The sequence below is a fragment of the Amphiura filiformis genome, chromosome 5 (assembly GCF_039555335.1).
Source record: "Amphiura filiformis chromosome 5, Afil_fr2py, whole genome shotgun sequence".
Classification (NCBI taxonomy): domain Eukaryota; kingdom Metazoa; phylum Echinodermata; class Ophiuroidea; order Amphilepidida; family Amphiuridae; genus Amphiura; species Amphiura filiformis.
Window position 1 is genome coordinate 75932665 of NC_092632.1, and position 27809 is coordinate 75960473.

At 37.2% G+C, this 27809-nt stretch overlaps 1 protein-coding gene across 4 annotated transcripts; it reads right to left on the reverse strand.

Moving 5' to 3' along the window:
- Positions 1-1194: 1194 nt before the first annotated feature.
- Positions 1195-27776, reverse strand: LOC140153734 (hyccin-like). 4 transcript variants are annotated; one of them, XR_011859137.1, is made up of 13 exons: positions 27675-27776; positions 20523-20620; positions 19297-19398; positions 18695-18823; positions 17143-17187; positions 16602-16682; positions 15887-15999; positions 12762-12857; positions 11417-11596; positions 10123-10210; positions 8879-9035; positions 2116-2661; positions 1195-2026 (listed from the first exon to the last, which is right to left on the reverse strand). XR_011859137.1 is itself a non-coding variant. In XM_072176565.1 (13 exons), the coding sequence occupies exons 2-12, from the start codon at positions 20565-20567 to the stop codon at positions 6804-6806; spliced, it is 1044 nt and encodes a 347-aa protein (XP_072032666.1). In that variant the 5' UTR covers positions 20568-20620; positions 27675-27776; the 3' UTR covers positions 2598-2661; positions 6777-6803. The 4 variants fall into 4 exon arrangements, 3 of the variants coding, with proteins under 3 accessions (XP_072032665.1, XP_072032664.1, XP_072032666.1); XM_072176565.1 differs by lacking the exon at positions 1195-2026 and adding an exon at positions 6777-6811 and having other exon boundaries at positions 2598-2661; XM_072176564.1 differs by having other exon boundaries at positions 1195-2658.
- Positions 27777-27809: the final 33 nt, after the last annotated feature.

Sequence of the window (27809 nt, forward strand, 5' to 3'; positions counted from 1 at the left end):
GTTTAGAATGTCATAAGGATCATTGCTCTAAAATTTCAGCTCAATCGGAGCATTTTCGAAAACTTGATGAATCTTAAAATGTTTTTAAAATGTTTAGAATGTCATAAGGATCATTGCATATAAATTTCAGCTCAATTGGAACATTTTGAAAAACTTGACCTTTGACCCCTTTATGACCCCTTAATGACCTTAAATGAATTTTAAAATATTTTTTAAATGTTTACAATGTCATAAGGATCATTGCATTTAAATTTCAGCTCAATTGGAGCATTTTGGAAACCTTGACCTTTGACCCCTTTATGACCCCTTAATGACCTTAAATAACTTTTAAACATGTTTAGAATGTCATAAGGATCATTGCATTTAAATTTAAGCTCAATCAGAGCATTTTCGGTTAAAATGACCTTTTTTGACCCCTATGACCCCTGGATGACCTCTGACGTTTGGAAATATTTTTATTATATTCTTTATGTTTTCCTCTTTCATATGACACCACTCATGGGGTCATACCTTCGTGGCATTTAGAGATATGTCCATTTCAGACCAAATGGTTAGTCAGTTAGTAAGTAAGCTAGTAAGCTAGTAAGCTAGTAAGTAACATTCACTCATATAGGATGATACCATTTCATGGTTCAGCAAAAATTGTTTGCAACATTTAAAACATAGTAAGGAATGTGATTGACAGGTACTGAATACAAACAGAAAACTTGATTAAAAAAGCAGATAAGAAAATTCCGCAAGTCAATGACTTGATAAGGTTGTTAACTGCACGTAGTCACTGTTAGGCAAAAAAAAATTGTTTGCATGTCCTCTACCAACCGACCCTAATCTGGAAAATCTGGAAACAAATTGTTTTTGTTGTTTTACTGTACAAATGAATACCGAACCCCAATTTTGGAAATTCCAGAAAAAGTTTTTTTTTCATTTCAACATTTATGACATTCTGAAAAGTTTTTTTTACAGTTTCTACACACTTCTAAACTGTTTATAAAAAAATGAATGAAGTGGTATACAGTAGAGAAATATCCCAATTCACAACTATTTGGGCTATTTTTTAAGCTAATTAAAGGCATACAGTCATGTTTTGGCTATGACCTTTAAAAAACATTTTTTTTAAAAATCCTGACCACCGACCCAATTCTGAAAAAGTTATGGAGGACAAGCAAACAATCTCTTTTTTTGGCCTAAACAGTAGAGCTGATATTATACTTCTCTTGTGATACAAGCTCTAAATAGGCTAGAATATTTTGGTCATATTTCATTAATTTTCAAAGGGCAGTGAAAGGGGAAACTCTAAAAATATTTATTTTATTTGACTTTGGTGCTGCCCAAGTCATTTTTTGAAACCAATGTGCTGAATAATTTCTTGTTGTGAAATAATCCAGTTCATTAGACAATAACATATTAAGCAAGTATCAGTGCCAACGAAAAGAGGTTAGACTACAATTTCTACCAGGAAAGTTTGGCACTCGCCAACACTAGCAATGTCAATTGCCAATAAAATGCCACACCACAGGTACACTTTTTTGGCTAACTTGCCTGACAATCCAATACGGCTGATTTCCCATTGTGTTACACACAGGCCTATACAAAGTCCTGACTCTACTAGTCTAAACTCTTTGTTGACAACATCAATGTTTCATAACCACAGTTATTTAAAGTGTGGGATAGGCTTTTACAGCAGGAGTTACAAGGGGCAGTCTTCAGTGAACAGCTCTTTTCAGAGCCACCAAACCTTTTACATTAGCAGATAGGCAAGGTCTGCTTGTTATCTGTTGACAAGGGGCAGTCTTCAGTGAATGGCTCTTTTCAGAGCCACCAAACTTTTTACAACAAAGCTTTCATAATGACAGTTATTTTAAGTGTGGGAAAGGCTTTTATGGCGGGAGTTGAAAGGGGCAGTCTTCAGTGAATGACTCTTTTCAGAGCCACCAAACCCTTTACATTAGCAGATAGGCAAGGTCTGCTTGTTATCTGTTGACAAGGGGCAGTTTTCTGTGAATGGCTCTTTTCAGAGCCACCAAACCTTTTACATTAGAAGATAGACAAGGTCTGCTTGTTCTCTCTTGACATGGGACAGTCTTCAGTGAATGGCTCTTTTCTGAGCCACCAAACCCTTAATACAACAAAGCTTTCATAACCACAGTTATTGTGAGTGTGGGAAAGGCTTTTACGGCGGGAGTTACAAGGGGTGGTCTTCAGTGAACGGCTCTTTTCAGAGCCAACAAACCTTTTACATTAGCAGATAGGTGAGGTCTGCTTGTTCTCTGTTGACAAGGGACAGTCTTTAGAGCAATCCCTGCTAAAAACTTACTAATTGGTACAGTTATTTATTTTACAAGGTAGTTTCATAACTGATTTCATTTCTAGCTTCATTAATTTGTACCCTTTCATGATTTGTAGACACATGTACCTCTCTGGAATGTGAAGCTGGTGAAATTCTGTATGGACTTCCCGGACCTGATGACCCTGATGAGACCTCCTTTACGGAATCACCTCCTGCGGTTTCCTCTTCGTCCTCAAGACGATTCATTTCAACAGTTTCTACTTTAGTTGTCCCTGATTTGTCAACGACAGCTACATCCACACTGTCGAGTCCCGTGACTGGTTCTTTGGTTGCTGGACTGTCAGCTCCTTCAACAGTTACTTGGATCATGGCTGCTGGAATTAAAGAAAGGTGTCACAGCGATAGTTTTAGACATCAGCAAAATGACACGTTATTATATAGTTATCTGCTTTGAATAGGAGAAAGAAAACTAGTGTCAAACAGCTTAAAATAACACCAATAAAGTTGGGTGGCAGACATTCAAAATCTAAATGGACATTCTCAGTTTTTATAGCTGCATAATACAGTAGAATTCCATCTACGAGTATAATGCTTTTAAATGAGTGTGGTTTTTTTGACGAAAGGCAGACACCCTCCACAAAAATATTATTTGGTATTTGAGCAACTATGTTACTGATACAGGCAGTTATACAAACATGTATTATTGTAAGACTAATCTAATGTAATATTTTTGTGGATGGTGTCTGCCTTTCATCTCTTTCGTCAAAATAAAAAACCCGCTCATTTAGAAGCATATGCTAGTACATGGAATTCTACAATATTTGATCTTGACATACATGTAGATGCAAACATAAAATTGAAGAACAGTCAACACCCCTTTCATTAATTAAATAAAATGCTGTGAAAGGAGGGGTTGTTTTGCAACAACAATGCATATTGTAAGCAAGTTATAATACAAGAAATGATAAGAGTTTTGATACAGAACAAAGCATATTAAAAGTTGTGTAAAAAAGCAACAACAAATTCTGAAAGACAACTAAAAGATAGATCAGTTTGTCTATCGGAAAGCTTTCTTTTCATTCATTCAAGCTGACTGTATTATTTTTACCAAAACGACATACTGTAAAAGTAGAAATTTTCGCGAATTTCGCGAGTGGACATAAAATGACGAAAATAAAAACTGGCAAAAACAACCTTTTGCATTAGGTTTCTATTGTATCAATATCAAAACCGCGAAATTTAATTCTCGAGCTATTTACTAAATCGTCAAAATCGCGAAAATATCTTCTCTAAAAATATTGACTTTTACAGTAATATGAAGTGCAAGTCAGGTGCAAGTCATTCCTAATAAAATGCTAAAAGAAAAGTGTGATGCATTATTCCATAAAATGGTGGTAATTTCAAAGCTTTAATTTTGTTTTTAAACAAGCTGTCAAGTTAATTTTTCATCCCTACAATATATTTATGAATTTTCAGCATTACTAGATACATATATCAATCAGGCAACCAAATGCATACTGATAAATAAATGAGTTATTGTGACATTTTAGTATAAATTCAATGTACAAAAAATATCTGGCTGATTTAAGCACAAAAGAACAGCAATACATAACACATCCATTATTGTATGTCAATAAATAGATCAGCACACTTATTTACACATTTGTCCCAATGTACACTTGCTCTAACAATTGTGCTGATCCTCAGGATCTGTTTCAGATCTTTATTAAGGAGCTTCATCAGAAATTCAGAAATCAGATTCCAAGAAAGTTTCAAGAAAAACTCACTTGTTTCCATACAGTTTCAGCAATCTTATATGTTGCCTTTCTCAATGGTGAATGCCACTTGATCCTTTGTCTGATTATATCATTCAATCATGACAAAGGATCAATTGGCATTTATCATTGAGAAAGGAAACAGATGGAATTGGCGAGACTGTATGGAAATCAAGTGAGTTTTTTCTTGGAATTTTACTATGAATACTTTTTACTTTGTTTCAGATCATGTTATAGCTTTGCTTATTGTTTTTGACAATTCTAACATTGACCAAATACTTTTCTGTGCTACAAGTATTTGCTCATTTTGTTAAGATCGTCTTTCCAGAACAACAGCTAACAAATATAGCAACTTTTTGTACACCCTAAGGGTGTGTAAGGTCTAAGAAACTTGTATTGCTCTTAGAGCTCCAAAGTCAGGGTCAGTCTGGTCTGTTTACTTTTCTTTCTTTTTCACCACATACAATATCAAGAAATGCACATTCACCACAAATACAATGGTATATAATGATTTATAGGGGTTTTAGGCTTGTTTTTTAATATATCAGAGTTGAGCAGTACGAATTACAAACAGGCAAACCATTTTCACAATATTTTTGTGTATTTTATATCACATATGAAAAGTCAAGTACAAAAAAAGACATGTCCATATTTTCGCTAATAATTAAGACGTATAACACACTGGTAGCAAAAAAGATTTCAGAATAACAGGTAACAATTGAATAATTGGTTTCATGACTAGACCCATTGCTAATAGGTTATATGTATGCAAACTGGGACTTATAGCACACACAGGGTATTATGGTCTGCTATATGCAGCATACACTGTGTGTTGTCGGCATCATAAAAGGTGAGCTATGCTAAATACCAAAATATTTAGCTCTTTTCATGTGTGGGGGTGGAGTAAGTAGGGGTAGGGGTGGGTGTGTATATATCAAAATATTTGAAGAGACACAATTTCTTTTACTATATAGACAATGGGTACAAAAGTTCATAATCCCTCTTAATTTCCCTATTATCAAAATGGAGACTGCTGGGGCTACTAAAGTACTATGGTTTGATTTCACTGTAACAGTTACAATGCATTTTTAAGTCCTTAGATCCATAAAAAGTCCAAACTCATCACAACAGAAACTTATAAAGCCTATGTATACTGCCAGACGCCTATTGTTGCCGACCTCAGAGACACACTGCTGCCCAGTTACTTTGTGGCTACTCTAGAGTACCAGTGCAGTACCAATCCAATACTGTGTGTGTACTTTAGAGTACCTACACAGGTACTCTATAGTACTAATGAAGACGCTGGGCAGCAGTGTACCTCTGGGGCGGCAGCAATAGGAATCTGGTACTGTAAGGGTTCCAATGGGTTTGGGACTTACCATGGGTATACGCTGGCGAAGTTACGTAATTAATTCGGATTAACTACCATAGCAATAGGTCAAAACAATTTTGAACATATCGCACTGCACTACAAGCAGGTTGAACTAATCAACTGTGTATGTCTGCAATCATAGATTGAATACAATACTGGTCTTTTCAAAGATACTAATCTTACAGGTGCAAGTGATGAGCATGATATGGTTCAATGCAGAGGTACCGCGTGAACGTATCAGTGCAGCGCGGTATATTCTAAAATTGTTTTGATCTATTGCTATGGTAGTTAATCCGATTATTACGTAACTTCGCCAGCGTATAGGACTAACAATGCAGTTTAACTCTTTGTGAAATCAATCCCTTGTCAATCAGCATCTATTCCTGATTCTCGAAAAATACGCACTCATTTAAAAAAAAATATTATCATGTTTTGCCCAATCAAACAGCTAAATCCTAATCATGCTCCAGCTATGGTGACACTTCATACTGGAAAAAATCCATTTACTGTCAGAGGAGGTTTGTTTGTGTGAATGCAATTGAGCAAATAAGTCTGTAATTAATACAGCATTGATTTGCTAATAACTGCACAGGTCACTCGTCTCATCAAACCACTCATAATACGTCTTTGAAAGTGACAGAGATGTCATTAAAGCTTAGAACTAATTGGCAATAAAAGTCCCAATTTTAATATTTGGTCATTTTTGGAAATTAGGGCCCAAACATGTGTTTTAGTGTGTTTTTTGTATGCTGTGACAAACGAAGGACTTCAAATTAAGACAAATGTCAGTTTGTGCATTCTAATTTTTAGAAGACATTATTCTCAAAAATTGAATGCTTAGACTTGTGCTTTGAATTTTGAGGAAGTCCTGCAAATGTAAGAAAACATGTAAAATTGCATTTTATGGCCTATTTGCCAAAATAGGATAGTATTTTGTTTTAATCCAAAAATATTAGTGCTGTATTTTTCTGGAATCGGGAGTAGTGTGAACTAAGAGAGATTCTAGCCTTACAAGTACATGTGGGTTAACCTATAGACAAAGAAGTTTGGTTGATTGCACATAACAGTTAGAAAAAAATGAACTAAGTCACTGAAGTTAAATACAGGAGAGATTTTGTAAGATAAATGGTGTGCTTCATGGTAAGATCTTAATGGCTTTTTGCAGTTTTCCTCAAAATCACATCAAATATCTAGCAAAATGCAAAGATGATTGTGATAAGTAGCATGAAATTCACATCAACAATAAGCTCACACATATTAAAACCATTAAGCACCACCATGAAGAGCTACAATTTCAAAATTGTTCATTTGCCAAAGCTGAAGTAGCAGGAGTGGAACTCACAATGTATTTTATCTACTTCTGGACCAATTATTTAGCTGCAAAAAATAAAGTTTACTTGTAAAAAGAAAGAAAAAATATATTTCAACTTCTTTTTACACATCATTAGGACTAGCCAGTGAAGTCTACTGATCCAGAATTTGAACCTGTGGGTTACTGGTCCAATATGAGTCAGTCACGTGAAGCAGATGGTTTGAATCTACCATTTGCCTACACATTATCATTACTTTCCTTAACTCTGTGATTTAGTCATCGACGTCATAAAGATTGTAAAAAAAACCCATCACAACTCATTCACAAGTGGGAAATTCTGTTTTAAACAAGTTTTTAATTAAACACACACACTAACCATGTTTACAAACAAGGCAACAATCAGTCATGTGAAGCAGATGGTTTGAATCTACCATTTGCCTACACATTATCATTACTTTCCTTAACTCTCTGATTTTAGTCATCAACGTTACAAAGATTGTTAAAAAAAACATAACTCATTCACAAGTGGGAAATTCTGTTCTAAAAAAGTTTTTAATTAAACACACACACTAACCATGTTTACAAACAAGGCAGCAATCAATCAATCAATCAATCCATCCATCAATCAATCAACCAAACAAACAGTCACAACAAGCTATGTTTTAGAGTTTGGAATTTATGATCATTTGTAGACATGTAAGAGGAATTATGATTGGTTGATTAAATTAGACTGTATCTGCATTAACCCTAACTGAACACAAGGTTTTTGGCTATCGGAAGGGAAAGAAGAAAAGAAAAAGGAGAGAAGATGAACAAAGAAGTCACATGGTACCCCCGGGATTCCAACCTCGGACCCCTCGCATGCCACGCAAAAGATCGCCGACCTGTAGCCACATGGGTGATGCTTGCCCGGTCAGTGATTCCCTGGGTATATATGGCGTCATCACATCATGTGCAATGCACGCACGAGCAGTGGTTTTAATAGTGAGATTTAATGAGACCTGGTTCAGTTAGGGTTTTACAGTGACAATGGGCTGTTCCATTTAAAATCCATGCTACCCCTGTGGAAGATTTTAAAAGTATCTTCCACAGGGGGAGTATGAATTATAAATGAATGAACACATTAGGCAGCTCCATTTGAATTTCATACACCCTCTGAGAGAGATTCAACCTGAATTTTCCACTGAGGGAGGAAGAGTTTCAAATGGAGCTGCTAATATGTTCATTCCATTTGAAATTCATACTCCCCCTATAGAAGATATTTCCAAAATCTTCCACAGGGGTAGTGTGGATTTTAAATGGAATAGCCCAATACATGTCTGGTCTCAGTCTATTATCTGTCTCACAAAGTGTGAACAGTTTGCAACAGAACTTTTCATGTGAGAGTTCTTGAGTCAAAAATACTTTCCTAACTCCAACCAATCTAAGTATCAAGTTCATTTGTATTATGCAACAATTCTATTTAATAATTTGACAAACAAAATGTTGTGATAGCATCATAGGAGTAGGTGAACCAAGTGGGGGTGAACCTGCATGAATCTGGAATGTAAACTGTTCAAATGACCACTGTCCTCAGGAAGTAATTTTAGTTCCAGCAATAATTTACACAGTCCCCCATGTTGTATATATGACCGTTATTTGATTGCACTTGAACTGTTCAAGTGTATCAATTTTGCCAAAAGCAAGATGTCACATATAATTGTCAGCCTGCTAATTTTGAGAACAAAGTACAAAATATGGTTCAAGAATGCATTTCAACATATTTATTCACATATCTTTGCACAAGAACAAATGATGATGATACAAATGAAAGGGAATAATCCGAAATAATTAGGGTGATTACATGACTTATGCATGCTTGAACCACATTTTTTTTTCTTTGTTCTGAAAATTACAAAAAATGACATGGGTAATTAGCGTAGCAGGCTGACGATATACAACACACACATTTGCAAAGTGGCTACATAGTCTCTATCTTTCAGTCAAGACAACATAGAAGTCATATTGACTGCTCAGTGCCAGAAGTGGGTAAGTCGCCAGTGTATATATGAGTACAATATACTGTGTGTCAACAGGGCAGCTACTGGACTTACCCACTTCTGGCACTGAGCAGTCGATATACAATTACCCACCTTTCTGATGCCTATTGACTTTAAATGAAGCATTAGTGATGAGTGATCTTCTCATTTTTGGTGTAGCAGGTGTGATGGCAACATTGATACCAACAGGGCCATCTCCAGGTCTGCCAGATGGGTTGACGTCCAATGAATGCTTGATTGCATTAGTGGTCTGAAACAAGATTAGTTATAGGAGGAGAGTCAGCAGACATGTTTAATTGCATCTGCATATGGCGTGGTAGGTCAATGGTAGTTCAAACATTTGAGTTTAAGCATTTCATGCTCACAAGTTTAAAATGACATGTAAATTAGTTAAATAACATTTTGGGCCAATTTGATATTAAACAATCAGTGTAATGAAAGATGTTTTCCATGTTACAAGAAACATAAAAGGCTTTCACCTGATACCAAAATTAGCATTTTGATGGGAATAAAGTAGGGGTATATAAGACTGTCAAACATATCACCCACCTTTAATGCATAAATGATACAAGAGGGAAGGACGTAAGAAATGTGCTGTATTCCAAGCAGAATGGTCGACTGCAGATCCGTCGAATAACGCGTTTTCAATGGGAAAAGAACTTTGCTGCTTGGATGATGTCACGATGAGGTTAGCATTTATTCCGTATTGAAAAGAGTGTTCCGACGGATCTGCACTCAACAGTTCTCCAAGTGTTCAAACCAAGGCAGTTAAGCGAATGCCCTGGTGCCGTGTGTCATTACCACTCATGCACTGATCAACCACACGATAAGAGGAAATTCGGGAAGCACTGTAAAAAAACTAGGCAAGTGATGGCAAGAAAGTTTTGAACAACGTACGTCAAAGTTCACTTTTCAAAGGGCGAACTGTTGTTACGAAAACAAAACGGCTGGTAAAAAAGTCTACTAAATGACCTCAAAAGGTCAAGGCTTCTGTATAAAAACAAAATGTCAAAATTGCGACAAGAACTGTCAGTGATTGTCACCCTTGTGAATGAATATACAGCTTATTTAGCCAGTGTCAATGTGGTGTCAATATATTCTTAATATATTGGACTAACTCCACAGCTATGTTTTTTTACCAAATAACAGTAATGGAAAGAAAACTGAAATTGTTCATCATTTTCGGCACAAAATATTTTGGCAAAAAATGATGTCACAGACATAAACAACAATCTCCTAATTAGCATATGGTCGCCATTCCTCCAGCTAGCTCATCCTGTGATTGGTCCTTTAGTTATCTAGTTTTTATTCTATATCGCTGGTTCAAACTGACTCACCAGTAACACCTGTGTGTATAGCTCATAACCAGCTCTGAAGTGAATATCATCCATAGTTCTGATACCTGCTTCAGAATGACCATTGAACCTGTAAAACAAATAAGGTAAAGATAGGCACATGACATGCTATTATTTATTATATACTTCATTAATATATTCTTGTTCATTGATTGGTTAAAAGTGGATCACATGACCAAAAATAGTTCTACCATCATCAGTACTCCTATCCGTAAATAGTACCTCTAAGCCGTAAATAGTATTTTCAATGTCCCGGATGAGCCGTAAATAGTACCTCCAAGCCGTAAATAGTACTTTTGACCATGCCTTCCGCGCGCGCGCAATCGATGCGACGGAACAGTTCACGCACACAAAACTGCCATGTGATTTCGCGTTGCTGTAATTGGTTAGCCCGATTTTAGCCTATTCGATTTTTTGAAGGGAAAAATATAGGTTGTTACTTAAATTGGTCGTGCTGTTCACTCAGGATAGAAGCTGGAGAGTCAAAACATCAAATAATTTTCTTTTAACCAATCAATGAACAAAGAACATATTAATGAAGTACCTGTATATAAAACAAATATAAACTGCCTTTATTCGAAGTTCTGGTTAAAACTATGGTCCCTCGTTGGGATCAATTAATACTATTTTCCTTCGGGGCTGCGCCCCTCAGGAAAATAGTACTATTGATCTCACCTCGGGCCCATAGTTTTAACCAGAACCTCTCATGGCAGTATATATCTGTATACTAACAAGGTTATGTTTTTGTGTACAGTGGAAGTGGGTACCCAGGCCTTGCCGTTTGAGGCGAGCGATTACTCTCGCTCGCCATCACTCGCCCAAACTCAATTTCTAGTGAGCGATTTTTCACTCGCCATAGACACTAAATATCCCTTGCAGCGAATCACCAAAAATTGAACTACATTCAAGTTTCAGCACTTTCAATATATTTGATTTATCGTAATTACCGAAAAACGAAAAAGAGCGTGTCAACAGTGCGCAAGTGTTACATATTGGTATAAATTGTCTTTTAGATCTAGAAAGTATTACGACCACTACATACTAGAGAGTGATTCAGCTCTGAGAGTGATTCGAACACTCGCCTAGCATCATGCTAGCGAGTGATTGACCACTCGCCTTTAAAAATCTAAACGACAAGGCCTGGTGCGGTTTGCATTATGATACACTTATTAATAGAACTGAGGAGAGGTATTTACTACATGGCTATTAAGAACCAACCAATGTAAATGAAAGTTCACTTCAGTAATAATGTAAACCCAACTACTTGATAACTTACATTGCATAGTAAACAGCATTGACCATTTCCAACATAAACTCTGGACAGAGCGGGATCCGTACTGGTGCAGTCTCATTGATGTTTAACTGCATATCACCATGCAATAGATCTCCGTTGGGAATAAGCTTGTGAGGATTGCTTGAGGATGGTGCTATGTTCTCAAAGCCTGTCATACATAATCTGATTGTGAAAAATAGTAAGATTGATCAAAATATTTTACCTCACATTCAAAACAATTTTATATCCTTATCTTATACCTTCTGCTAGTGTAATGTTTGTCTTGATGATTTGAGCCATTCCACTGTCAACTTAAAAAAACATAACTTGTAGGCATATTTTATATTCTTAGTCAGTTGCTCTGGCTTAACTTGTAAGTGCTGAATTTCATTGGTTTCTGCATGCCACCTATCATATAGTAGATGGCAGAACCGTGTTGTCGCGGAAGATGCATGTCGAGACGCGAGTATGTAGCACATTCTAGAGCATCATGTGGAAACGAGATCGCAGTACGCGCAACTAAAACGGTAAACAATTTTCATTCATTTCAGAAAAAGTTTTCATGATACAGTAAAATGAAACTCTTTACCTGAATGGGCTATTCCAGTTGAAATCCATACACCCCTATGGAAAACATGGCCTTAATCTTCTATACAGGGAGTGTGAATTTCAAATAGGAATGATTCACACTCCTTGTGTGGAAGATTAAGGTTATGTCTTCTATATGGGATGTATGGATTTGAACAGGATTTCAACTGCAATAGCCCAATCTGCTATGTTGTATATTTTTGCCTTTTGACATGTGGGGCTTGTTTTTTTTCCATGTGGTATCATAAAATATTAAAACATTTGCACAATTTCGTACACCACAGTGAATTTCCCAGTTACACACAAATGCAATAACATCAAATGCAACATTTCGAGCCAATGTACAACTGTACATCTTCTAGAGGTCAACCCCATATCAGACCCACTGGCCAAAGATCACTTGTGGTTGCCTGTTCCTCAGCTGAAGGATGATGATGAAAGCCTTTCGTATGTAACTGGGAACTGCACAGAATAATTAACAATACTATGCTTCTTTAATGCTCTCAGTGCTAGCCATTGGCTTCAACATAAAAAGTCCCAAGTTTTGAGATATTTTCTCAAAACATCAAGAACTATCTTAAGAACCACTGAACCAATACCAAGTTTGTTTGTACTCATTTTGATGCATTTCTCAAGCTGATTCCAAATATGTTCATGAAAATGGGCAATTCTGAAATTTTGAATTAAAAAAAAATTGAAACTTGTCGTCTGCAGTCGTCACCCGCGTGGAGAGAGTTAAAAACCCATAGCAAGTACTTACCTAGAACAAATATTGCACAGAGACTCATGTGATTCTGAAGACAGATAACTGACATCAGCATTATATTCAGCTAACACATGTGTTAACACATCAAACCTATATGGATAAAAGCAAACCAAAAGATTCACAATTGAGTTTATAATTAAAATAGAAGTATATCGAAAAGACAATTCTTTGTAATAAACGCCCGGGGGCGTTGCAAAAGGGGGGCGTTTATTAGAAGTGAATTGTCAATGAAAAAATTTAAAAATCGGGTTCAATTTCCCGATGGTGCTCCTGTAGAGAGGAAGGATTTACGACTATACTAAATGCCATTTCCATGGCGCGCCCCCACAGAAATCTTCATTTTCATGCCAAATACAACAAAATTACACCCGTAAGTGCATCATTAAGCAAGAATCTGGTGAAAATCTACCATAATTAAGCAATGAAATGGATGAAAGTTTGAGTCATAATAGATTTTGTCCATGCAATTTAGCGATCACTGTATGACTGACATGATTGATGCAAGTTTTAAGCTTACTCAGACATGGATTTTTGTCAATTTTTAAATATTGGAGGGGACGTTTATTAGAGGGGGAGCGTTTATTACAAACAATATGGTATATGTTGAATACTTTGAAATCAATTTGTAGTTCCATCAACAACAGTTTAATTGAGAAGTGACAATAAGAGTCAGCACTCACATTAGGTTTTTGAAAAGGCTGCTAATCCAAGGCAATTTGATAACGATATCTGGGAAATCACATGTTTTTGAATGACTTGAACATAGACAGAAACAAGTAGACCGCCTAACGTATCGTACGCTATTTTGTGCGGTTTGTATTGCAAGGAGATCACTGGCTTGTGCAACGTTATTTTGTGTGGTTTGCATAATTCATTGACCTACAATTTACTCATAGACCAATTTGCAGTCGTTTATAATTTTCTCCAGCCAGGGTCAACAGGATTGCTACTGTTTTTTGTTGTTTTTTAAAGGAATTTTTATTCTATAATGATAACGACACAATGCCATAATATAAAGGATACTAAATTGATTGCAAAAATGATACCCCCTTGCCCCCCTATTTAACATTGCACGTTGTGTGAGAGCATGGTTTTTGGCATTCAGGGAGACCAAAATGTACAGCATATGGGGTCATTGGTTGAGAGAGTAGATCCGTTTGGATCTAAATTATAAGGGGGGGGGGGCATTGGGTGAGAATGACTTTTTAATGGGGTCTTTGTGTGAGAGCCTAAAGAAGCCTCGAAAATTGAATTTCTAGTTCTAAATGACTTCAAATGGCTTTGTCATTTCAAAGTCTTTGGGTGATAGATCTAAAGGAAATATATGGGGTCTTTGGTTTACACAGCATGTACTGGTAATTTTGGTCTTTTGGTGACAGCGATGGTGAAAAAGGGGTCTTAACAGCCCTACACATACGCATCACCTTCACAGTGGGAGTGCCCTCCCCCCCCCCCCTCGGATTTCAGCATCTCACATCAAAGCTCCCATTGGGAGCCCCATTCCTTTTTTAAAGGAATTTTTATTGTATAATGATAACGACACAAAGGATACTAAATTGATTGAAAAAATGATACCCCTTGCCCCCCTCCAATTTGACATTGCATGTATAACATTCTATGTTCATCAACTGTGACAATTTCTCATTGAAGGCAACCCAAATATCTAGATTTTTTTATCAATTTTAATGGCCATTTAATCTAATGATATTAATTTTATGAGTGTAGATTAGTGGCTAGACATGGGATTGATGGCATCATATCCCACAATGCAAATTGATCTAAGTGCCCTTCTGAGTGTAGGTGGTGATTGCATTTGGCAAAATATCATTAAAACTCCCACTGCATGATGGGTAGGTGTATTATATATTACAATTTCCCCAACATATTTGCCTGGCCTAATTGATTGTATTTTATAGCTCTCATTTTATTTACTCACAGTATATTAGTCAAAGACATAACAAAAGGTGCTAATAACAGAGTGTGTACTCAATTGAAAAATCAGGAACAATTATATACAGTGTTTCTAAATCAATGGTATAGTTTTACAGTTTCTCTCTAATAAAAGAAACTTTAACCATTAAAACCAATTAACAAACATAACGTCAAAAGTAAAACATAATCCGATATAATTTTTCTGTTGAACAAACTTTAACAAAAACGTCACACAATGATACCAACTCATTTACATTTATTCCTGTTTATAAATAATAGCGACTACAAACACAATTATTGAGAAATAATTTTTTACAATGAAAGAAGGAAGGAAGGACGGACTGACGGACGGATCTTCAGACGGAAGCGTTCTTATAATCTTTACTCCATTTCATAGCGTACGATAATTAAACACACCATATAGCATCAATTGGGCTACTCTGGTTGAAATTCATACACTCCCTATGGAAAGCATGACCTCACATTCTTCCATACAGGGAGTGTAAATTTAAAATGGAGTCACCTATTCAGGTAGCCCCATTTGAAATTCACACTCCCTGTGTGGAAGATCAAGATTGTATCTTCTATAGGAAGAATATCATTGATTTCAACTGGAATAGTACATTGCCTTCTGCATATTTGCTTATTTTCAGGGCTGAAAACAATACTTGGGGAGGACTTGGCTAGCAGATTAGGAAAATAAGCACCTTTTTGATTGAAATATGATTATAAAGTGTGTTCAAAATAAAGAGTATTTCCACTACTGGACTGTCTATCACCTGTTTTGTCAACCTACAATCTTGGAATAAAGCCATGAAGCACTTTTGTGTCAAGAATGGAAAACCTGATATCCTCTCCCCTCCTGCAATGTTAGGAAATGCCAAGCCAATGTTTTCAGCAGTTTTCCAAAGTGTTCCAACAATGATAGATGGGGAGAGGAAAAAGTTAAATCATTGTTGTAGATGTCCAATTTATTCCTAAACACAGTACAGAGTATTTCAGTGATCATGAAAAACTTGTGCACTGAAGTTCAACAAAGTGTACAGAACGTTGCAAGTACTTTTTTTCCGAGATTATAGTATCAGAGGTATCTGTGCCTCAGCGGTATGGCGGGGAAAAAAATGGTATGTTGCTGCTGAAACGGCATATTTTGATCATACAGATGTACCCATTTTATATAAACCTACCTATTTTGTGAATTTATTGCTTTTAATTGTGGTAGTGGTCCTCTTGTAACAGCCCAATGGTCACTTTGTTGGTATGAAAGAACATTCTCTGTCAGAGCTAATTGACTCATTGGCTAGATGGGTAGAAAGATGGAAAATAAAACAAAACAAAACACAGATTTATATAGCAACACTGTAAATCTTTACTTATTAATCATAATGGCCCAAACCCTCACAAACAATTATGCATTATAGTGGATCACCCTGCATACAGGCACAGTAGCTTACTCAGCTTATACATGTTGAATGAGGTGGAGGTGGTGGGGAGGGAGGGAGGGAGGGGAGGGAGGGAGGGAGGGGGGAGGGAGGGAGGGAGGAAGGAGGAGGAGGAGGAGGAGGATAACTTGAGACAGACAATTAAAATAATTGACTGTGCTCCCCCATCCTGTACAGACGATTTTTCATTTGTTATTTTATTTCAGATAGGGATAGTTACTAATAGCGGGGTGGGGGATGTCCCAAATGCCAATCCAAATAAAGAGGTCCAATTTGTTTCTGTAAAACATTGCAAATCAGCCCTTTTTTAAGGAAAATTCCACAAAATGTAATCTGCCCTTGTTTGAAGTTAAAAATCACAGAATGTCCATTTTTGAGCCCACCACATCCCCCCAATAAATCTTTGCTACGAACCTGGTTTGGTTTACTTTATAAACTATAATTACGAATGACTACTTACCTCATGATAAATTGATGGTTTAGCTAGTGTTGGTAATGTAAATGATTCCACTCTAGATGTCCCATCAGGCTCTATTACTTCCTGTTAAGTACAAAGTTGAGAAAACATGATGATGACAGTAAATGTTATGCACATTAACATTGTTAATTTTTTGTTATGCATATCATGTCTATGGACAATGATTGTTGTTGTTCCTGCAGTAAATTTGATTTACATCAGGGAAAATATCATGCCTGCTAATTATTCTACTGGTGCTTCCTGTTTTATAGAGGCCATCGGGATTTTTCAAGTGTGATTCATGACAATAGTGTTTGTATACATGATTCGTTACCATGAGCTCTTCATTCACTTGCTTGATATGATTGACCTCTATAGATTACCTGACTGCTAGTATTGCTCTATACCTAATTCACCTGTTGTTCATGCACTGAAACTTTGAACAGAATTTACTAGTACCCACAAGATGGCCACCGTGATGTCACACTGACAGCCTCTATTAACGTAAAGGCTATAAAATAAACCCAAATCATAGAAAACTTACCAAATTATAAATTCCCAATAATAAGCTTTCCAGGCGACCACAATTCTATGAAAGAGAAAGAAACACAACAGGTTTGATTTCATCAGCAGGTTTGTCAGTGTCAAGACCCTGCAGACTACATGTACAATATTGTTTCCAAATACATGTACAGTGGCGTACCTTGGGGAGGGGGGCAAGGAAGGGCATGTTGAAATGTGAATACTGGTGTTACATCCTAATTTTAATTGGTAGCATGTGGGTCACAAAAAGAAGGCCAAATAGTCTCTGATATAAAGCAGGGCATAATTAGCCAGGATTTGAAAGTAGGGCGTCCAACCCAGTCTGGGATTCTGGAAGAGCGTTGCCATCGGCTGAAATGAATACATGAAAACATGTGTTTTCAAGAGATGGCGCTATTACCAAACCCGGAAGTAAAGAAGCTTAAACAAAACGGCGTCCACTGATATTCTTACTTGGCGAAAACGCATCATAAAGTGCTTTTTTTGAAAATAGACATTTAGTTAAAGAGGCTCCTAACAGGGGTTTGTAACCTTTTTATAGACATCTAGACGCTCCTAACAGTGGTTTGTAACATTCAACATGATTGTATATTGCAAAACGCTTTGTTTTTGGACGGCCTCACAGACGCCTTGAGCATTTTAAAGGGCATCCATTTTCGCGACAGGGTGTCCAAATGATGGTCGAAACGCCTCTCTAGCTAAAGCCTTGATATAAAGTGTTCCTCTGAAATCAGTCTGACGGCAAGTAGCTTGGATCATACACCCCATGCATACTTTGCTCATATTCCTAGCTGCTACCATGCATTGTAAAGAGCAATAATATACAAATACAACATGTTTTGAGGGGAAGTAGTACTGGGATGTTGGATGATTTGACTACTTCCCGACGCTGACGCGTCGGGAAGTAGTCAAATCATCCAACACCGAGGGACCAGTAGTTTTGACTACTTTCCAGAAATAAAACATGTTGTATTTGTTTTACTATACCTCATAAATATTTTCACTATCACGGTAAAATCGTAAACAAAAGTCAAAACACACACCAGTCCAGTCAACGTCACAGCGGGCCGGCATGGCAAATAAGCTTAATATTTTGCTTACCTGATTTTATTGGAGGATTTCTGTTCAATCAATCTACATTTTGACCTATATTATTCGAATTTTCTTTTTAACATTCCATAAATAACATTTTGTTTCATAAAACGTCAAATTCGTATGTTATTATCCAGTGGTAATCTCGGCAAAATAACTGCAGCAGACGCCATTTTCACGATAAATGAATCTGCAGAATTGCTGTCGTGTAGCATAATGCTACGTCTGAATGAACGGTGGTGCGAGGGGTCGAGACACCGTGTGGTAGTAGGGTGCGGAAGTTTTTACTACTTCCCCGCGTGCGCGTAATTGCGCAAGCGCGGGGAAGTAGTCAAAATACTGTACTCGGACGCTGGCGTTATTAACCAATAAGATGTCTGGATTACCTAATGAATATTTATGAGGTATAGTAAAAGAGTTTGCAATCCCAGCATTATAATCAGTACATATCCTATGCTTACCTCCCTGTGTGAAACTGATGTGAGATATTGCCATATTAATACAGGAGCAAACTGCAGTGTGAACCGCTTCAATTCTAAATGACCGGATCTGTAGAATTCATACAGCTGGCTGAAAATGGGATCTTGATCCTAAAGAGAAAGAAAAAGTGAACAGTTTACCTGTTTTGGGCATTTTTAATTAAATCTTTAATTTTCTTCATTCCTGAGTATGTATAAAATTAAGTGAAACACAGACACAAAATAATTTTCAAAGAAAGCAATAAACTGAATTTAATAGTTTAAGCAAACCACATTTTTTAAGCATGGCACTTTTTGACTTTAGCGGCATTGTCATCATTGTTACAACTGTGGTGGGCCATCCAGGTAAAAGCCTGTGAAAATTTAAGAAAGCCCACAGACTCTCAGACTTTCTGACTTATTTGTAACAGTGCCTATGAATAAGATAGATGCCAAATTCTTTGAATTTGTGCCCATAGGGCCTATAGATGAATCTAGTGGATTTTCATGGAAAACTAATGCCTCATGCCTATAAACATATGGCATTTAGTTAGAGAGAACAAATAATATTGATTTTAATCCTGCAAATCTCCATGTATACCTACCTCTGCCTTAGACTTGAGTATTTGCTGTAGAAGTTCTTGGATAAGTTCTTTATTGCTGTTTATCTTATTGCCAAAATTAGCTATCTCAGAACCCGGCAAAGACTGAAAAATATATAAATGAAAACATCAGAATACTGGTCATGGGAAACCCTGGATTTTTCATATATCTTCTTATTGCATTTAAAAGGCCACTGATATACATACCACTTTCATGGATCAACTTTCATTCTGAAGTGAGAGACCCTTATAATTTTATGCCACATAAAATATAAATCAGTTTCAATTTCTGGTCAGAGAGCATAAGAATTATTATCATAATATACCATCACCATTTGAAAAACAAACAAGCAAAAACACACTGTAATAAAAAAAAAATGCAGTGATTTGTACAAACTTACCATAAAATATGCACACTGTACCAACTTATCATAAAATGTGACCCGTTACAGAGAAAGGTATCTTATGTCGGCTGCTACATGTGTCTCTTTTTCCACATTATTAGCAGAAAATATCAAACAATAATGACAATCTGAAGTAGCGGTCATTTCAAATCATCTCCAAGTCAAAGGGGTTCAGGAATGTCATCTCATTGTTAGTGGGTGGCTATACATACCTAGACAAATACAATACAATGCTTTTGTAACCCACCACTTGAACAGGGATTAGCCATAGCTAATAGAAAGAGACCCTGCATGCTTTTATCGATTGGCTCCAAACAAAGGATTTGAACCGGTGTCCTTCACCGTAATCATGGCGCAGTGCAGTCCATTCAATCAATGGTTGTCATCAACCTGTTTGACGTAGTGCATTTGTTATGTGTGTGAGACACAACTGTCGCGGTAAAATGCAATTAAGCTTTTGTTGAATGCATTTGAGAAGTCCACCATATTTACGGTATGATACGTCATATGCGCAACCTCTATAAAGACTAGAGCTGTATTATCCTCTTCAACAATAGCATTAGCCATTAATGATTGGTTTAGAATGCATTTGGTACTAGCAAAATGAGACATATGTAACACCCGACTTAAGGTACCTTTTGCTGTTACAACATGTCACAAATATGCACACTGTACAAACTTATCATAAAGGGTTGGCTGAACTATGTTTAAACAGTCAAATACAAGCATGGTTCTGTCAGTAAAAATTTAAACAAGACTAAACACAATTGGGGAATGGGAACAAAGAATCAACTTTTATAACCTTTTATATATTTTGTAACTTACCTTGTATTCTGTCAACCATTCTTTAATTACTCTTGAAGTTGCCATTGTAAACACAGCCTCTTTTGATCAGTTAGTTATTACTCATGTAAATTATGCACCTGCAATAGTAGATGAAAAATAGTAAAAAGAATGATTTATAAATAAAAATTAAAGAGGAAACACAGCAGTTTAATAAATCACCATTCTGCCCACCTCTCATTCATAAACACTCATTAAGAGGAGCACGATGAAAATGGGGCTGAAAATATAATGACCTTCAGCAGGGAGACCCTGAAAGCTTAAGCATACAGGTACTGGTTGTCCTGAAAAAAAAAAGAGCAAGGGGGACATGCAGCATGGCCCTTAAGGTTTTCACCCACAGAGTTGCTGATGTATAATTCAGTATTTTGCATTATTCTAAACTTCACATATTTCAGTCCTTTTTCTCCTTTTAATAATCTTCTATAAAAACAAATTTGAAAAACAAGATTGTACTGTCATTTTCATGTGCAAAGATTTTGCATTGCATCTGGATCTTTTTCGCCAGAAAATGTGCTGAAATCGTGGTTACTGGTTTGTAAAGTAGCCAACCTGAACTCCATACAGTACTGTATACTGTTTTCTTTTCATTAGTATACATGTCGCAACTATACCCGGTACTAATATTGACAATAATTGACAACCTGTTTGACCTACATGTACATGTATCCATATATTCATACATTGCTTAATTGTAATTTTAAATTTAATATCATATTTTGTGATGAAAATTTTGTATAAATGTGTAATTTTGCAATCATTTGCAGTGCAGATTTCGTTGCTCCATTGGCTAAATACACTAAACAGCGATGACACATACAGTACACAGCACTTCTTGGAACTCCCGGTTGGAGCCGGGAGTTTCAATTATTATTGGAACTCTTAGCCATCCTCTTTATAGGGACTGAAATGGTGCTACTGAGCATCCTTCTGCACATACATGTACATACAATTTCCCAGATACAAATTTTGGTATGAAAATAAAGGTGAATTCTGGGGTGAATTCTAACATTTTGCTGAGTTTCATTGTCAAAAATGTAACTTTTAACTTAAAGATATTTAAATGTTAAGTGATGATGAGCATGCAAAAAAATATGTGAAAGCACCTTCCGTCTAATGTCAACAAGAGCCAGAAGTTCAAATTACCAATTTGAAGTGCAGTGGTCTTGGTATGAAGGAATCTCAATGAATCTATTATTACAGATGGAAAGAACATGGCACACCGTCATCATCCCTATATCTTCGTGTTAAAAATTGCCGTGATAGTACGATGAATCCTCACGTTTTTCAACAACTACGCATGGTGATTTTGTTCGAGATAGGCCGTGCGACTCAGGCTAAGCATACAATTTGAGATTTTGAGAGCCTGCCACACTGTTTCTATTCTATGTTTTACGATTTTCGCATGATCAATATATGGCTGGCCGACTTTCGCCGTAACCGCCTAACGTGGAGCTGCTACGCAGTAGCTTACTTTTTCGCTTCATGGAGCTAAATTGACCAATCATGTTAGATCTTTTCATTACGCTGGAGCCAGTGGATGCATCCTCGTCAGAGAGAGAAAACTCTTGCCAAAATTAATGTTTACTATGGGGATTTTAAATGAATCGATTGTAAATAAACCACGACCAGTTGTACAGGATCAATACCATTGTTTGATTAGTGTATAGTCAATGTTACCTTGCATGCATTGCATGTGTGTGGCGTGTTTGTTTGTTTGTTTGTCTACTGTGTCAGGCCAGGATCACTGACACCCACGGTACTGATACTCTCATACTATCACGGTGATCATATTGTTGAATGTTGTTGACTTTAAAATAATCATGATGCAGTCATGTCTACAGTAGAACTCACCACGACCTTTGAAGGACTTAAACCCTATTAAAAGCTATTAAACCAAGATAACACTCAATGAAAACAGCTCAACTATGTTACATCAGATCTTCTCTGGTTAAATACACACTGCTCTTGTGTCTGTTTTACCTGTGCAATGAGCAATGAGCTGGTATTATAGTTTCAGTTGGGTGAACGATTATAAAGCTTAACGCAAAGGTAACAATACTGTGGGCTTTTGTTTACGAAATGAGACAATAGTCTGCTTATTGTTAACCAGCGTTCTTGAAAATGAGAAGCTTAATGACTTAACACGGTTTAGAAATAATTTCTTCATATTTTTTGGTGTTATCTGTCGTTTACATATCCTTCCTAAAACACTAAAGTACCAATATTTCCAAACACCTAAATTAGCTAAAAATTTAGGACATGTTACAAAACTATATTTTCTAGAATTTCAGAGAATACTTTAAATATTGGCCGGTTATTTTTTACACAGTGACGTCAACTAGGCAATGGCCTATGCTTCTAACATACACTATTTGTAGAGGTCACGCGTCAATGGTGAGCGCACTGAGTATTGTGTATAGGAAAACGGACAGTAACTACTACAGTATGTATGGCCTACTACTAGTATATAAAGTAAATCCGAACTGGTTTGCAGTTTGCTGAAGGTCGAATTCCGCAGGGACACCGCGCAAGTTATACAAATTAGCTCCCGGCGATACACTGCAGATCGCAGAACTGTGTGCATAGTTTACCACCACTCTGCCTAGCTATATAGTTATGTACAATACTGTATTCTGAGTTTCTTATGAGTGCATGTCCATCTTAATAATAAGTCAGTTCGTACTTTTCATAAACTACTTTTTGAATCATAACTTTCGTGACCGAGGATATCTTGCAACTATGTGATGCTCGCCTGGCAAATTCTTAATGAATAAATTTGCTTCACGAATGAGTAAGTCGACTTAATTAGTCAGTTTTACCTCCGAGTAATGAAAAACTCTAACATGATCATGATTGGTCAATTTGGCTCCACGGAGCAAAAAGTCAGCTACGCAGTAGCAGCTCCATCGTTGTGGTGGTTGCGCCTACCATACATGTATCAGTATCCCATATTATATTTTCTATTGCAAGAAAATTTTATTTGTTGTCAGGTTTTATCTTAAATATACTAACTGGAAATTAAATACACTAATTAGTGAGGACCGGTATTTTGCTGTGGATATGTTTAACCAGTGCTGTACGGTGCGACCATTTTAGGCGCATTGGCGACTAGATTTTTGCTGATGGCTACTAAATATTCAATCCCTGGCGCCAATGGCGACCAACTGCTGAAGCTTTTAATCGCCAAAAACAAAACATGTACCGGTATATAATGTATCATTCAAGAGTACGAATGTATGCTATGAATATGCATTTAAATTTTAATATCATGGTGTCTCAATAGGGACTTCCTGGAAAACATATAGGCCTACACTGTTCATGCTGCGTAGTGCGTATGAAGTATGTAGCGTTCAATGGCAGAGTACAGCAGCTATGAACATTCAACGCACATGGCTGTTCAGTTGGCACCTCAGATTTTTACCTGGGAGTAAAATTTGGGCGCCTAAATTTATAAAGTTAGGAGCCATTGGCTCCTCAATCAGTTTTTGCACCGTACAGCACTGTGTTTAACTGCAATTTGCGGGTAAAAAATTTGAAATCCTGAGTAAAAATTGTGATCATATTCAACTCTTTGAGAAAAAATTTATATAAAAGAATGCATGTAAAATCCAGCTGCAATACAATGTACATTATTGACACACTATCACTCTCTTTATCTACGTCAATAATAGAATATTCAATCGAATTGAATACGATGCTCAGTTTTGAGTTTGTAGTTGACTACTGCGACCTAAGCGATCGATTGCTAGCCAATCAGATAGAACTCCTTTTCTTGCGCTCGTGAAATACCAGTCGCCGTCGCTCACCAACGGAGTATTAAATTTATATTTATCGTATAGGAAGTCGACACTGTGCATGGTTTATTTACTCAGAAAATGTTTTTGAATTGTGAAAATTGGTTAGCTCATGCCAGCGCAATTGGATTTTATATAATGGGTCAAGTGAAGTATAGACAACATATTTATGTAGGTTTCCTTGACCTACCTGTTCTTTTAAATTTCCATGTAAATATGTATCTTTGTGTTCTAGGTGAATTTGTTTTGGAGAATTTTTAATTTCCCATGCGTTTGAATGGAAATTATTTTGCCTAGTCGCCACAAGTTTAGGGAGCACATTTCTTCAATATTTTGACAAGTTGACAAAAAATGTTCTATTCTATATTGTTTGGCAATGTCTTTTGCCAATAGTACGTCCAAAGTTGTAATTTTGTGTTTTTGATCGCAAAGATCGGATATTTTTATTCTCAATTCCAATTCTGCACCCTTCGCAAGGGTGGAGAATTCGGCAGAACTTTGATGATAATTTTGCCTTTTTGGACACTAAAATGCATTCGATCCTTCATTTTGTTTCAACCAAGTCTTAAATTAGCAAGCACAATAAGGTGGGTATTAATTTTATATACCTTAGGACCTAGCAAAATACATGTACCTGACATTGAAGACACTGAGATTACAACTGAGGGCGTTTTCAAATTGCTCAACAACCTCAAAGTAAATAAAGCCCCAGGACCGGATGGAATAACAGCCAGAGTCCTAAAGGCATGTTCCAGTAGTATTGCTCCTATTCTACAAAAACTTTTTCAAAAATCAGTGTCATCTGGATCACTACCAAGGGATTGGCTCAATGCCAATATTTCCCCCATTTTTAAAAAAAGTGATAGATCAGCGCCTGAAAACTACCGGCCCGTATCTCTGACGTCGATCATCTGTAAGTTGTTAGAACATATCATTCACGGACATGTCATGAAACATTTTGAGAAGTTTGAAATCCTTGACGATCAACAACATGGCTTTCGCAAAGGTAGATCGTGCGAAACTCAACTTTCTGCTCTTGTGGATGACTTACAGAAGATTTTAGACAGAAGAAGCCAGGCAGACCTCATAATTATGGACTTTAGCAAGGCGTTCGACACCGTCCCCCACCAACGTCTTTTTGTGAAGCTACACCATGTCGGTATCCGCAAAAACATCTTGAACTGGATCGACTGTTTCCTCACTAAACGTCATCAGAGAGTGGTGGTCGACGGCGCAGTCCTCCGAAAAAATCAACTGTGGCTTCCGGAGTACCCCAGGGGACGGTGTTGGCCCCTTGCTATTTCTCATCTATATAAACGATCTGCCGGCAAATCTTTCGTCTAGCATAAGGTTGTTTGCGGATGACTGTAAACCCCGATGACAGTAGGATTCTCCAAACAGATGTTGACAACCTTTGTACATGGGAGTCCAAGTGGCAGATGGGTTTTAACAAAGCTAAATGTTTCAGCATGAGAGTTACACACAAAATCAAACCACTCATTCATCAATACTGTATGGGTAACCATACCCTGGAGCAGGTTGATCATCATTACTTGGGCGTGGAATTGACATCTGACATGTCATGGAGAAAGCATATTATTCAAGTTGCCGTTAAAGCAAACAGAATGTTAGGTCTTCTTAGAAGAAATCTCTCGTGTTGCGATAAGGCAACAAAATCAACTGCCTATGGTGCCTTAGTCCGTCCATTACTGGAGTATTGCCACACCATCTGGGACCCTTATCAACAAACAAATAAAGATACCATTGACAAAGTTCAAAGACGAGCAGCCAGGTTCGTGTTTAATGACTACAGTCGCCACTCAAGTGTCTCAAATATGCTTGGTAAACTTGACTGAGATATAGCCTTGAAACTCGGCGCACCAGAGCCCGTCTTCAGCTTGTGTATAAAGAAACTCATGGACTTGTACCAAAAACATTAGTCACCTCCTCAAAACCCAAGACCAGACATCCAGACCGAAGACTTGACAAAGTGCTGGAAATTTCATCTACACCCATGTTTCTGCAAACAAGAACTGCTACCTTAGATCACTATACCCAAGAACTATACCCACCTGGAATGTTTTACCCGACCACCTAAGATGCGCCCCAACACTACAAAACTTCAAGGACCAGCTACAGACCATCGACGTCGACAAACTGCACAAACGACCGAGTAGCAAAAATTAGCCCTCCGACTCCTTGACGCGCTAAATTCTGTGTGAGATAACCTACCAGGTGTTTACGCAGTAGCAACCAGATGCAGTTGAAATTTTGAAGAAATTTTTCGAATATCTGACCTGCGCAAATATTTTCCATAGACAGATAAAATGGCGTGAGCCAGTCCTTAGTAGGTACGGTATGTATCGTAGGACTGGCCAGCGTGGAGAATTCGGCAGAACTTTGATGATAATTTTGCCTTTTTGGACACTAAAATGCATTTGATCCTTCATTTTGTTTCAACCGAGTCTTAAATTAGCAAGCACAATAAGGTGGGTATTAATTTTATATACCTTTGATGAAATTTTGAAGAAATTTGTCGAATATCTGACCTGCGCAAATATTTTCCATAGACAGACAAAATGGCATGAGCCAGTCCTTGGGGACCATTCACAAACACTTGTAAGGGGGGGGGCCTGATGCAAAAAAATTCCATCGCGAAAATTTTTCGGGGCCCCCCTTTACAGACCTCAAAAATTTCAGGGCCCCCCTTTTTGACATGAAAATTATGGGTCAACCCCATAGAAAAGCATATCAACTCAATTTTTCCAGGAAAATTTGTGGTCATTTTTTTCAGGGCCCCCCTTAAGCGCCCATCATACTTTCCTGCCGCTTGCCGCTGCGGCAGGGCGTTTCAACCAATGACAAGCCTTTATAATTTGTGTCCGTTTGTCTGCAATGCGCGTGCGCCACGCCGCTCAGAGGCAAGCGGTAGGGTAGTATGAAACCAGCATAAGGAGGGTCAAAATTTTTCAGGGCCCCCCCCCTTTTGCATTGATCAGGCCCCCCCTTTACAAGTCAAGTGTTTGTGAACGGTCCCGCCTTAGCTTAGACGTAGTATACATGTAGTAGGTACCGGTACAGTATGTATCGTAGGACTGGCGAGCGAGTCTAGAGTTGGACAGTATCCCATTCAAGACTTAAGAATTTTTTATTATTTTTGACACGTTTTTATAACAACTAATAAGCTTACATGTATATCATGTCATGTGTCAAATTAGTTCAGTGAGTTGTTGTCAATGTGATGTCAGTAAGCTTAAAAATCAAACTATTATACTGTACTGAACTAAAAAAACCGAGACTTTCTTGCACAAAAACGATGACTAATGGTCATACTTACATCTCTGCCACTTCATATTGGGAACCAATACCTTATAATGGTTAAAAATTCATGAAAATTCATCACTAGTCTCATGAAAAAGTGGGTATGAAAATATTGAATCAGGGCTCACTGCACAAATAAATTGACATTTGA

What these genes read in the sequence shown, in the direction of transcription:
- LOC140153734 (XM_072176563.1), bottom strand. Translation starts at nt 20,567, where the DNA reads ATGGCAACTTCAAGAGTAATTAAAGAATGGTTGACAGAATACAAG. An exon ending in CTGTGCAATATTTGTTCTAG is followed by an intron (nt 11,597 to 12,761) that starts GTAAGTACTTGC and finishes TTTCACAATCAG; the next exon opens with ATTATGTATGACAGGCTTTG. An exon ending in TATACACACAGGTGTTACTG is followed by an intron (nt 9,036 to 10,122) that starts GTGAGTCAGTTT and finishes ATCTTGTTTCAG; the next exon opens with ACCACTAATGCAATCAAGCA.